Source organism: Giraffa tippelskirchi, chromosome 7, assembly GCF_054371585.1.
Source record: "Giraffa tippelskirchi isolate mGirTip1 chromosome 7, T2T-mGirTip1v1.2.pri, whole genome shotgun sequence".
Taxonomy (NCBI): domain Eukaryota; kingdom Metazoa; phylum Chordata; class Mammalia; order Artiodactyla; family Giraffidae; genus Giraffa; species Giraffa tippelskirchi.
Genome location: NC_137281.1, coordinates 27,265,952 through 27,279,430, shown reverse-complemented (window position 1 = coordinate 27,279,430; position 13,479 = coordinate 27,265,952). Strand labels below are relative to the sequence as shown.

Genomic DNA, 13,479 nt, shown 5'->3' with positions numbered 1-13,479 from the left:
AAAACATTTCTAATTTCCTTTGTAATTTTTTTTGACTCATAGGTTTGTGTTTTTGTTTTGATGTGGGTTTTTAGTATTTTGTTGCTTACTTTCTAGATATTAGGGACTTTTCTAGATGTTTTATTTTTATTAATTTCTAATTTTTTCAGAGAACACTCTATGTGGGTTTTTATAGTTTTGCTATGTTTTTCTATGTATAAGATTTTAACTTATACAATAGTAAAGTGCATCCAAAATGACCCAATTTACTGGAATTCATTAATTAATTCAATAAGTTATGCTTTGAAATATATTTCTTCAAATAAAGCCTGGAGAATAATGAATACTTACTGTTATTTGCAAGAGTGAGTCCAATAAATGAGCAAATAGGGCGAATTATCTCAGCTTTCACGCAATTTATCAGCCAGTCATTAGCATGTGTAAAAAGTGAGCAGCAAAGCATTTGATTTTCATCTGAAAGGGATAAAGGCAATCATATTTTAGTATACTTGGAAAATATCAGCTTTTTATCTGTCTTTAGTATTTTTTTATATTTAAATATTTGAGATAATCACCATTTTGAGGATTGTTGACACAGACACACAGAGTACTACACACTGAAGACCACAACTGATAACTCTGCAAAGCGCTTTCATCTGACAAATTCAACTCATATTTTGAAAGAACAGTCCTATTAGGTTAAAGAGTAAAGAAAGTAATTAATACATATGTGTTAAGGTATTAAGTTATGAATAATTAATAATAAGAAACATATATATTTACTTACTTGAACAACTTCGATAGAACTGAAATACAACCTGTTTCTCTCACAAGTGTCTGTCCAGTCCCTTAAAAAAATAGCCATGTATTACACGAAAGATTTCTGTTTAGAAAATAATTTTGCACAAATGGAAAACAACATTTAAGTGTAATTAAACATTAGACAACATTTAATCATACTTTTAATAAATAACTTTCAGTCACTTTAAAGTATTATAAAGTACAATACAGAATTACAGTAGGTAAAAATCTATAATCAAGATTATTATGGAAAATATATTACTTATGCTTAGAGAATGACAGTATTCAAATTTCCTCTAAAAATCGCAAAACATTTATTTTGCATAGTTCTGTGTTATAGCACCAAAATATGCTCCAAAATAGAAAAAAAATAATTTAAAATATTAAAACCTGAAAAAATAAAATCTAGAAGCATTTAAATGCATATAAAATTTCTAACAATTTGAAGATCTAAATAAAGCAACAAAAAAATAGCCTTAAGCCTGAGCAAGAGGTATACAGGAACACTCTATATATTATCTTTGCAACTTTTTTGTGAAGCTAAGATTATTCCAAAATAAAAACTAAAACAACAAAAGCAAAGTAAAACTTTAGCCAAGAGCTACATGAAATTCAAGGTCATTGCTGACTGATATAATGACCTTAAATATGATGATAACTGAATGGCCAATTCAATGGAAAATCAACCAAACTAATTCATTAAAATGGGGCTTCCCTGGTGGCTCAGCAGTAAAGAATCTGCCTGCCAATGCAGAAGATGTGGATTTGATCCCTGGGTCAGGAAAATTCCTAGAGAAGGAAATGGCAACTCACTTCAGTATTCTTGCCTGGGAAATCCCCTGGACCGAGGAGCCTGGTAGGCTACAGTCCATGGGGTCACAAAAGAGTTGGACATGACTTCGTGTCAAAACAACAATTCATTAAATGCTTCTCTTTTGCTTTTAATGCCATTCCTTTTCAATGCTAGTTAAATAATACAAATCACTTTACTATTTTTTAAATTAATAAATATCAAATAACTAAAATCATACTATATTGTCTTTAGAGCCAGTAGTTCTAAGAAGTTAGCAAGGTTTTAAAAGGCACTGACTAGAATAAAAAGATTAATAATGTCTGTTCCAATTTATTATTTTTAAAAATATTTCTATAACATAAGAGAATGTACTTACTGTTATTTGAAACCAGAACCAAAATAACATAGACAGACATTCTTTTCAAATTTGTGTTTGAATCACTGTTAGATAAGAACGAAGTTAAGTCTTCAAACAATTCTGAAGTACACAAAGTCTGCTGACAGTAAACTGAAACATGAAAATATAACTTTAATTTCTATGTATTAGCACAAACAAGTTTTAAAATATGCTGAACAAAATATAAAATTGCCATATGGATGGTTCTCAACCAAGTCTCATTTCACTGACATTCATCAGTCATATAACAAATTCTGACAAATTTAAGTGCTTACTCAATTAACAGACCAAAGAAGCAGTATCTTAATCAGAAGTACTTGACCTAGTTCTAAAGCACGTATTGCAATCTCATAGAATTTCCAGTAACTAAATTTCAAAATTGAGCCTAACAAAAATTTAAGATAAAACATGACCAAAAAATTTAAGGATAAGTAACAAAATATAGCCAAAGAAAAACTTAAGAAAACTCAGAAACCTGCTTTAGAAAAGAAGGGTAAATGATAGTTGTGCTATTTTTAAAGATGCTTCTAGATATAAAAATATCTTTCCAAAAAGCAAAAATGACACCTACCTGATAAGGAGGGGTTCTTTGGTGATAATCAAGCAATGAGCAGAATTTTAAAAAATAATTTGAACACATATATACAGTGTCTAGAACAGTTTTTTGACACTCTCAAAGGCAAAGACAATGTCTTATTTATCCCCAGTGCCTAGAGCATAACTTATTCTCAAAACAAGTGATGAAGTTAATGGATGAAAATATAAGAATATAAAATTATTTGATAAATTGATGGTTTAGATTTAAGTTCATTTCAGGTACACTACAGAAAAAATATTTTTGTCAGCCACATCCAAAATATGGAGAAGGAAATGGCAACCCATTCCAGTGTTCTTGCCTGGAGAATCCCATGGACAGAGGAGTTGGCAGGAAACAGTCCATGGGGTCGCAAAGAGTCGGACACGACTGAGTGGCCAAGCACCCAAAACATCTTTATCCACATACAAGATGGTTGTGGGTTATCTTCATATTCTGATTCAAGTACCCGGATACACAGACAATGAACAGAATAGAAAAACTAGAGATAGACTCATTAAGTAATAGTGGCTGCATCTCAAATCAATGTGAAAAAGATCTACTTTACAATAAGAAGTGTTGGGATAGCTGGATTGCCACATAAGACTGGAACCATTCATCATCTCATACAACAGGAGAATTCAAAAAGAATAAAACATGCAAAAGTAAAAAATAAAGTCACACAAGTACCAAAAGAAAACATAGGTGGATTCCTCTATGACCTGAGAATATGGGTAAACTTCCTCTGATTCAAAATTCAGAAACAAGAAAGGAAAAGAAGGATGAATTTTATTTTTATAAAAATAAAAAACTTCTGTATGGCCAAAAAAAAAAAGGATAAGTATAGTAAAAGACAAAGTTAAAAAAATGTTTCCAACTAATGGCAAGAAAAAAATTGTGAAAGATTTCAAAATGGATGATAACAAGTACTGAATGTCCTGTCTAGCCTTCTTTCTAGATTATTTGTGCCTTTTACTGTCTTTGGGCTATTCCATAACTCTAGAAAACTGATAGTGACACAAGTTATTCTTGTCCACAGAAATGCAAAACATTTTGACCAGTAGAATGCAATTGATCTTTGACCTGCAGACACTGACTAGTTATGTACCTGTTCATAAAATTCAGCTTTCCCAAATGTCTACAGCACTGTTTTTTGCCATTACTTTTGAAGCAGTGGTAACATTTTACTGCTTCCCTCATTAGTTAAAAAGTTAAATAAAATCTTTGGCATGCATTAATTTAAATAAAACACTTGGATAAAACTAACCAGACATGTAAAAAATTTAATTCTAAAATTATATTTCAATAGTTTGTTAAAGTAAAACACAATGCTTACGACAGTGAAATAAAGTTTTCATATTTTACCATTTTGTTCTGCAACAGCTCCTAGTGTATATAAGGCTGCTTCTTTTACCATACTATGTTCACTTGACTTTGCAAGATTTTTTACAAACATCAAACCACCAATTTCCCGAAAATAAAGACTTGCATTACCTGTAAAATGTGCAGACAAAACAAAGAAGAATATTTATTGTAATTATTCTTTTAAGGACAATAAATCACATGAACATAGTAACATATAAAGTAACTGAATAGAAGAGAAAGAACAATGCATATTTCATATATCACAATACTAAAAAGAATCACAAACAAAATTTCACTATCACGTCTTACTGTTTTGTTGGCAAATTGAATGAATAGTGACCAAAGCTTCCTTTTGCGAAAAAGCATTGTCCATTTGATACTTCAGACACTCCAATAATAAGTTCAGGTCAGTCTTCACTTCTAAAGAACAAAAGTTTCATTATATTAAACATTTCCTTTCAAAAACTAATCATTTAAGTTTCACCCTCAATATACATATTTTTGTTTTTTAAATAACATGTATTACTTTAAAAAAATCTAACAAGGAATAAAAATATGTAAAAGAAAGATGCTCCTTAAATAAAACAACTTGAAATGAGCGTCTTATAATTATTTGATTTTCCCCTCGCACAGGAGAAGGCAATGGCACCCCACTCCAGTACCCTTGCCTGGAAAATCCCATGGACGGAGGAGCCTGGTAGGCTACAGTCCATGGGGTCGCTAAGAGTCGGACACGACTGAGCGACTTCACTTTCACTTTTCCCTTTCATGCACTGGAGAAAGAAATGGCAACCCACTCCAGTATTCTTGCCTGGAGAATCCTAGGGACGGCAGAGCCTGGTGAGCTGCCGTCTATGGGGTCGCACAGAGTCGGACACGACTGAAGCGACTTAGCATAGCATAGCATAGCACAGCATAGCATTTCCCCTCGCACAAAATACAGGAAAAGAAAATACAAGTATTATTCTCTTTAATTAAAGCCACTTCGGTTTAATTATTTATTTAGAATGAACTGAATGAAAATGAAATACAGTATATTAGAATTGGTGGGATGTACTAATTGCCTGGTGGTCCAGTAGTTAAGACTTAGCACTTTCAGTGCTGGGGCCTGGGTTTGATCCCTGGTTGGGGAACTAAGATCCCACAAGCCATGCAGCATACACTCCTGCAAAAAAAAGAATTTGTGGGATGCTACTAAATCAGTGTTTAGGAGAAACGTGTAATGCTAAATGTCTACATTATAAAAGAAGAAAGTCACATATTAATGATCTCAGCTTCCACCTTAAAAAAACTAGCAAAAGAGTAAATCAAACCCAGCATAAGCAGAAGGAAGGAAATCATAAAGATCCAAGCTGAACTACAGAGTTGGGTCTTTGAGGAGACCAAACAAACCCCTAGACAAACTGATCAGGAAGAAAAAGAGCAAAGACAAAAATTACCAATATCAGACTGAGACAGATGCATCAACATAGATTATAAAGATATTCAAAAGATAACAATGGTCATGTACAACTTCATACCTACAGATTCAATGACTTAGGTGAATGGACAAGTTGCTTCAAAGAAACAAATGACCAAAACTTGCCCAAGAAGAAATAAATATTTTATATATATATATATATATACACATATACATATATATGAAATAGATTGAAATCATAGTTTAAAACCTTTCTATAAAGAAAACCCCACGTTCAGATGGCTGCATCTGTAAATTCTTCTGAACATTTAAGGAAGAAATAATGTCAATTCTACACAAAGTTTTCCAAAAAGTTTCAAGAGAAATAATACTTTACAACTTATTTTAGCAAAGTATTATTTCCTCATTCTAATATTAAAAGTAAGTCATTAGAAAGGAAAAAAGAAAACTACAGACCAATATCCCTCACAAACATACATGCAAAAAACATCTAAACAATTTTAACAAATTGAATTCAAAAATAAATTAAAATAATAATGCATCATAACCAAGTGAGTTTATCCCAGGAATGCAGGATTAGTTTGATTTTAAAAACCAGTCAATGTAATACAACAAACTAAAACAGAATACGTCATCTCAGTATATGCAAAAAAAGCATCTGATAAAATAAAATTTCATTTCTGATCTAAAAAAAAAATTCAGCAGACTTGAAATAGAAAGGAACCTCCTCAACCTGGTGAAGTATATCTACCAAAAACCCTACAGTAAATATACTTAGCAGAGAAAGAATGAATTCTTTCTCCCTAAGGAACAAGACAGAGATGTTTAACATTGTACTGGAGAAGCTAGCCAGTGTCATTCTATTTAACATTCCATTTATCATTGCACTAGAGAGCCTAGCCAGTGCCATCAGGTAAGAAAAAAGAAAAGGCATCCAAATTGGGAAGGAAGTAATAAAACTATCAGTATTCACATACGACATGACCTTCTATGTAGATAATCTGATGGAATCTACAAAATAGCTACTGAACTAATAAATGAGTAGCAAGGTTTCAGAATATCCATCTAGCATGCAAAAATCAGTAACATTTCTATATACCAGCAATAAATAATTAGAAATTGAACTTCAAAACCAATGCCAATTAAAATGGCATAAAAAATATGAAATACTGGGAAGTTCCCTGGTGGTACAGGGATTAAGGCTCTGTGTTTGCATTGCAGGCGGCACAGGTTTGATCCCTGGTTAGGGAACTAGGATCCTGCACAAGGTGTGGCCGAAAAAAAGAGAAAGAAGTTTTACTGGCAAAAGATATGAATTACATACACACTAAAAACTAAAACATACTGTGAGGTACTAAAGAAGACTGAAATAAAGGAAGTGATACACCTTGTTCATGGGTCAGAAGATTAAATACTGTTAAGATGTCAATTCTCCCCCAAATTGATCTAGAGATTCAATGCAATCCCAACAGGCTATTTTGGTACAAGTTGACAAGCTGATTCAGAAATTCATACAGAAATGCAAAGGACCTAGAATAGCCAAACAGTTCTGAAAGAGAAGAGTAAAGATGGAAGACTCAACTCTTTAATTTCAAGACTTAATACAAACCTACAGTAATCAAGAGTATAGTATGGCATCAACAGATAAACAGATAAATGAAACAGAATATAGTCCAAAAATAAACCCATATATATGAGTGGCTGTTTTTTTTTTTTTTACAAAGGCAATGTAGAGAAGAAAGCATAGTCTTTTCAACACATGGTGTTGGAACAACTGGATATTCATATTCAAAAAGACAATAAAACAAAACTTGAATCCATTATTCACACTGTATACAAAAACTAATTGAAAATGGATTGTAGTTCTAAATGTAAAATCTGAAACTATAAAACTTAAAATACATATATATATATATATATGTATATTTGGCTGCGCCACATCTTAGTTGTGGCATGAAGGATCTCCTACCTTCATTTGGTATGTGGAATCTTTTAGTTGGAGTATGAGGGGTCTTTTCAGGTGCAGCATGCAGGATCTTGTTAGTTGGGGCATGCAAACTCTTAGTTGCAGCATGTGGAATCTAGTTCCCTGATCAGGGACAGAACCCAGGCCCCCTACAGTGGAAGTGTGAAGTCTTAACCATTAGACCACCAGGAAAGTCCCTTCACAAATTCTCTTAGCTCTGTACCTCTTATAAGATCCTTAACATTACAACCTCCCTCTAGTTACTGCCATATATCTTCAGATAAGCTCTGAAGAAGAGCAAGCTATTCATGGGAATCCCTGGTGGCTCAATGGTAAAGAATTCGCCTGCAATGCAGGAGACGTGAGTTTGATCCCTGGGTCAGGAAGATCCTCTAGAGAAGCAAATGGCAACCCACTCCAGTATTCTTGCCTGGGAAATCCCACAGACAGAGGAGCCTGGCAGGCTACAGTTCATGGGGTTGCAAAGAGTTGGGTATGACTTAGCAAGTACACAACCACCACCAAGCTATTCATACTGTCTCCAGATTATTTCCCACCCAGACCTCAATATACTTCAATCTGGCTGAAATCTATTAAGTTTACTATTAATAAAACAAATGAAAAGTCCACTGGACACTTCAGTCATCATCTGTGACATTTAACACTGAGCCTCTTGGCTAATGAGAATGCCTTTCTCAAAGCATTCTCATAAGGCTAATTTCCAAAATACCACATTCCTGTCTCTTTACCTTTCTGAAATGTTTTTCTTAGTCTTTGGGGGGGGGGGTCCTCTTCCTCAGCCAAACCCTGATGTGATGGGGTCCATTAGGGAGTACTATTTCCCATCCTATTCTATTTTAGTATTTCCTCTCTGGTTAACCTCCTCCATGCCCATGAATTAAATTTCCATTTTTCTGAAAACAGCTCTGAAATTTGCTGGTGGTCCTCTCAGGTTTCCACTGTTCTTACATATACCTCCACTGAATCAGCTATCATCTGGTATTCTAATTATCAGCATGCCATCTCCCATTAGAATGTCAGCTTCCTGAAGTCAGCGTGACTGGTACAGACTAGATGTTTAATGAATATTTATGTAAATTACTGAATAATTCTTTCAATTCCTGGAGCCTGTCAGATAATCTGGAGTATATTCCACAATACAATAAAAAACAAATCCCAGATATATGATCCATAAATTTCTCACCTTGTATTTTCTTTGTGTCCTCACTTTCCATGCTTGTCTGCATTCTTTTTCCTTATATTTCATCTATAATATAAAGGTATTTTCTCAATTTAAATCTTTTTGAGAATTCCAGAAGTATAGTATGCAAAGGAGTAGGAAAAGAACACGTGTGCTCAGTAGTGTCTGACTCTTTGCGACCCCATGGACTGTAGCCCTCCAGGCTTCTCTGTCTATGGGATTTCTCAGGCAAGAATACTGGATTGGGTTGCCATTTCCTTCTCCAGTAGATCTTCCTGACCCAGGGATCTTCCTGAGCCACCAGGGAAGCCCCTGAAACTTACTAGATATTAGGTATACTTAAGTTCTCTGTGGCTCAGTTTCCTCATCTATAAAATAGAAATTTCCAACTTCACAGAGTTGTTACAAGAATTAAAATTGAAAACATACACGAATGCACCTCACATTCTTAAGTGCTACAGGCATTCAATAGGTTTTATTAAACAAACACATGAATTATTGATTGAATCTAACTGCTCTGCTCCTCCTTCCTTATTTTCTTTTCTGTAAATTTTCATCCCATCATTTCAGATTGGGCACCCCTCCATGAATCACAGGTTTTAAACACAAATACACACACACTCTTTAGATGTGCATTTCTCTTCACAAGCTTAGCTTAATACTAAAATTTTTTTCTAACAATTTCTGCTTACTTTCAAGCTTAAATCTTTGTTTATATATCATTCATTAGAAGAATTTTAAAAATAACTGGCAACCCTAACATGGCCTCTCACATTCTTTACTTTAAAATGCTAAACTGATTTTTTTAGAAAAATATATCAGAGTCCAGTCAACTTCTTAGAACAATAAATCAGGACTCACAGAACTCAAAAATTCTTATTTACCCCAATACTATGTAGTTAAAGGGAGACAATTATTCTATTGTTCATTCTTACTCTCAAAATTAAAATTCCCAACAAAAAAATTAATGATAAATATGCAAATCTTTTATAAAGTAATATACACATATTTACTGGGGGCTTCCCAGGTGGTGCTAGCAGTAAAGAACCTGCCTGCCAATCAGTTCAGTTCAGTTCAGTTTAGTTCAGTTGCTCAGTCGTGTCCAGCTCTTTGCAACCCCACGGACCCCATGCTTGCCAGTACAGGAGATGTAAGAGTCATGGGTTCAATCCCTGGATCAGGAAGACCGCCTGGAAGGGGGCATGGCAATCCACTCCAGTATTTTTGGACTGGAGAATCCAATGGACAGGGGAGCCTGGCAGGCTACAGTCCACAAGGTCACACAGAGTCAGACATGACTAACGTGACTTAGTACACATGCACACACGTTTACTAGTTTTGCCAGTTTTTTAACCTAAACATTCCATTAAAAAAGGAAAGGGTAGGTACATCATAGTATATCCATAGGATAGGATATTGTTACAAGAATATTTACATTTACTTGAAATGTTTGATAACATGGAAAAATGCTTGCTGCTGCTGCTAAGTCGCTTCAGTCGTGTCCGACTCTGTGTGATCCCACAGACGGCAGCCTACCAGGCTCCGCCGTCCCTGGGATTCTCTAGGCAAGAACACTGGAGTAGGTTGCAATTTCCTTCTCCAATGCATGAAAGTGAAAAGTGAAAGTGAAGTCGCTCAGTCGTGTCCGACTCTTGGCGACCCCATGGACTGCAGCCTACCAGGCTCCTCCATCCATGGGATTTTCCAGGCAAGAGTACTGGAGTGGGGTGCCACTGCCTTCTCCTATGTTACAATATAATCAAAAAGAGCAAGACTCAAAATTTTATCTACAGTATGACCCCAATTATCTAGAGGCAAACATAAAATTAGATGGAAAACAGCAACATATTAACACTTGTTGTCTTTAGCTGATAGAGTTTTATTTCACTGTTTTTCATTTTTCACAGGTTTTACAATAGAAGCTTCTAATGTTCAGCAAGCCCAATGGTAGGTCAGGCCCTGTAAACCTCTATAAACATTATAAATGTTATATTTTTAGTCTTTACAGCAACCCTGCAAGGGAGCTATAAGGATAAAGATAGACGAGGAGAAAGTAAACAATTTGTCCAAGTTCAAACAGCTAGTAAGTGACAGAGCTGAAATAAGAATCAAGAAAACTAAGGTAAGGGCTATACTCTTACCCTCCATTACACTGTTTCCTACATATAATTTGGAGACATGTTATAAACAGACATACTATATATACATAAAAGTGTACAGGAAAATTTTCATTCTTTTTTAAAGGTTGAATTGCCTATAAGAAAATGGGTTAAGATTTGGAAAAAGACTAGATTAAAAAACAATCTGTTAAAAAATTAGTCTATTCAGTGGGGAAGGAGAAGGTGGGATGAATTGAGAGAGTAACACTGAAACATATACATTACCATATGTAAAACAAAAAGCTAGTGGAAAGATGCTGTAAAGCACAAGGAGCTCAACCAGGTGCTCTGTGACAACCTAGAAGGGTGGGATGGAGTAGGGGTGAGAGGGAGGTTCAAAAGGGAGGACATATGTGTATTCATGGCCGATTCATGCTATTGTATGACAGAAACCAACACAGCATTATAAAGTGATTATCTTCCAATTAAAAATACTTCTGCAAAAAAAACAGTCCATTATATCATACATGGAGGTTTTTGCTTTGTGAGAGAGTTTAAGGACTAGTTCCTTCATTTTAATTAGTCAATCTGCTTTTTAATAAGATTTTCATTATTAAAGAGGGATATAACTTTTAAACTGAAACTGACAACACAAACTACCTTCTACTCCCCTGTCTTTTTTATACCATTTTTTTAATAAATAGTTACACAGTAAAATAAGGTAAAGTTTGCCAAATATCTAGTAACATTAAAAACAAGTCATTATATTTACTTGCTACATACTTAAAAACATCCACGGCAAAGGACAAGTTATAACTTTCAAGTGATTAATAATTATAAAATTAATTTTAAAGTATAAGATACAGTATATTCCCAAGAACCAAAGCACCTGCCCCAATAAAGCAAATTGTTAAGTATTTTCAGAACTTAGTGAACAGATGCAAACTGTCATGATCAAGATTTCAAAATTATTTACTGTATTCTCACAAGAGGAAAAAAGGGATTCCTCCCCTGACCACCCTCCTCACCCCCCAGGTACCAGAAACAAACTATCCTACTTACAGGTTTCACTCAATAAATTCCCCCAAACAGTACTTACTGTTAACTCAAATTAAAATTTAAGCAAGTAAAGGAGCTGAACATTACTTATTTATGTGGTCTAGAATATGTTAACATGAAAGGCTTTTTGAAATCTAAATAGCACCCCAAAATATCAGAAAGATAAATGACATCATTCTGTGGTGAGGCTGGCAGGGGTGAAAATCCCACAATAAATGCCACCACTAAGTAGCTGACAGTGGATCCCCAGCTTGGACTCATACCGCGTGGAAACATTCCTCTAAAGCAGGCGAGGCAGGGGAGAAAGGGCCAATATGCAAGTAATGTTAAACTTTCCCTTACAATAGTTTAGGTTGAGAAATAACACTCGATCGGGTTCAGAAACAGGCTGCCAGTACCAGGAGCCATTTCACTACAACATCAGCACTCCCAGCCTCAGGAGCCTGGAGCTGCCGGTCCGCGTCCACCCGCATCACCTCGTCCCAGTTTCCACAGGTAACCGATAGACGTCCTTCCCAAGAGGGAGGGCAAACTCCACCCTGTTTCGTCAATGGGCGCTCCTTAACCCCCCCTGGCCTGGCTCACCTAAATAGCTGGAGGAACTCCTTTTGAAGAACATAGGTGGTCCCTCGGGCCTTTCTCTTTTAGACCAGGGTTCTCCAACTCCTGCAGTGAGCGGGGCGCTGGTTAGCGGCCTGAGGCCGGCCCCACCACTTGCGATTCACCACGCAGGACAGTGCGTGGGTCCGAAAATCTGCCCCTTTAGCATGCCTTCCCCCTCAAGTGCGCAGGACACAGGGACCCACACCCGACCTGAGAAACGACCTCCGCAGCCTCGCACACCTCCTTCATATATCAGAATAACTTGGGGAGACTCTCGCCCGGGGATTCTGAAGTACTATCCGGCCGAAAACTGCCAGGATGTAGCCTCCTCAGTGGTACGTGACAGTTCTTTTTCCCTGTGGGGGCCGCAGCCGGGGAGCGGCCGCCTCCTCAGGAAGGCCGCTTCCCGCCAACTCATTCCATCCCCTCTTGTGGGTCTGTTAAGAAGGCTAAGGCGAGGTGTGCCGCATCCCAGACATTCCACATGAGGCGACGGGCTGGTTCCCAGGAGGGACTGAGGCAGGGGCCCAAGACGCAGAGAATGGAGGCCGTGGCCTTTACCCTTTAAGTCGCAGCGCGTTGGGTTTCGCCTTTTCTCCCTCGACGTGCGCCTAGTTCGACGCCGGGCCTGGTTTCCCGCCGAGAGGGCGGCCGCACTTCCGCGGAGCGGGACTTCCGGCCGTCCCGCCCCACTCGGAGTCAAAGGCGCGCAGCCGCTCACCAGCATTCCAAAGGCCCGGGGTTTAGTAACTGTGCGCCCGTTTAAGTGGTGGGAAGTCACAACGTGAACAGGGAACTCCTCTAACCTCACCGCTCTCCAAGTAAAGGGCTTTCTTTCCTTAGAGGGGCGTCTGCCTTGGCTCTGGAGTTGCTGAGGCCTCGGTGTAGGTGTATGCAGACGTGGGGACTAAGACTAGGCCCTACCAGCCCCAAGCCCTGCCTTCATTTCTCTTTTCCAATCTTCCCTCTCCCTCCCCTTTGTAGCCTGTTTTTGTTTTCTGATAAAACTATACATTTGAAATATGTTTTCTTTAAATTGTATTAGTTTTAGCAAGTAGTGATGGGTACTAAGATCTCCACAGCTAAAATCTGCACATGCCTTAAATTCATTATTTAAGACTAAGAAAAAATATTTTAAGCTGTTTCTAATGTAACACATTTCTATAAGTAACTTTGAAATAGCAAGCCAGAAATAATGAACTCAATTAGGAATGGATAACTT

The 13,479-nt window shown here is 36.7% G+C and overlaps 1 protein-coding gene across 16 annotated transcripts in view; it reads right to left on the bottom strand.

The window, feature by feature from the left end:
• The window catches only part of TERB1 (telomere repeat binding bouquet formation protein 1), a 31,505-nt gene extending 18,580 nt beyond the window's left edge, over nt 1-12,925 (bottom strand). For 5 of the 16 annotated variants that reach the window (XM_081513308.1, XM_081513296.1, XM_081513305.1 and 2 more), the window contains exons 1-8: nt 12,819-12,925; nt 8,500-8,562; nt 4,219-4,329; nt 3,910-4,038; nt 1,950-2,081; nt 767-827; nt 555-670; nt 331-453 (exon numbers count right to left, since the gene is read on the bottom strand). In XM_081513308.1, the coding sequence (XP_081369434.1) occupies nt 331-453; nt 555-670; nt 767-827; nt 1,950-2,081; nt 3,910-4,038; nt 4,219-4,329; nt 8,500-8,542 (715 nt within the window). In that variant the 5' untranslated portion in view covers nt 8,543-8,562; nt 12,819-12,925. Of the gene's footprint in view, nt 1-330; nt 454-554; nt 671-766; nt 828-1,949; nt 2,082-3,909; nt 4,039-4,218; nt 4,330-8,499; nt 8,563-10,880; nt 10,956-12,239; nt 12,321-12,467 lie in introns of those variants that run through there. The other 11 variants (XM_081513310.1, XM_081513297.1, XM_081513306.1 and 8 more) reach the window with 6 other exon arrangements.
• Between the last annotated feature and the right edge of the window lie 554 nt (nt 12,926-13,479).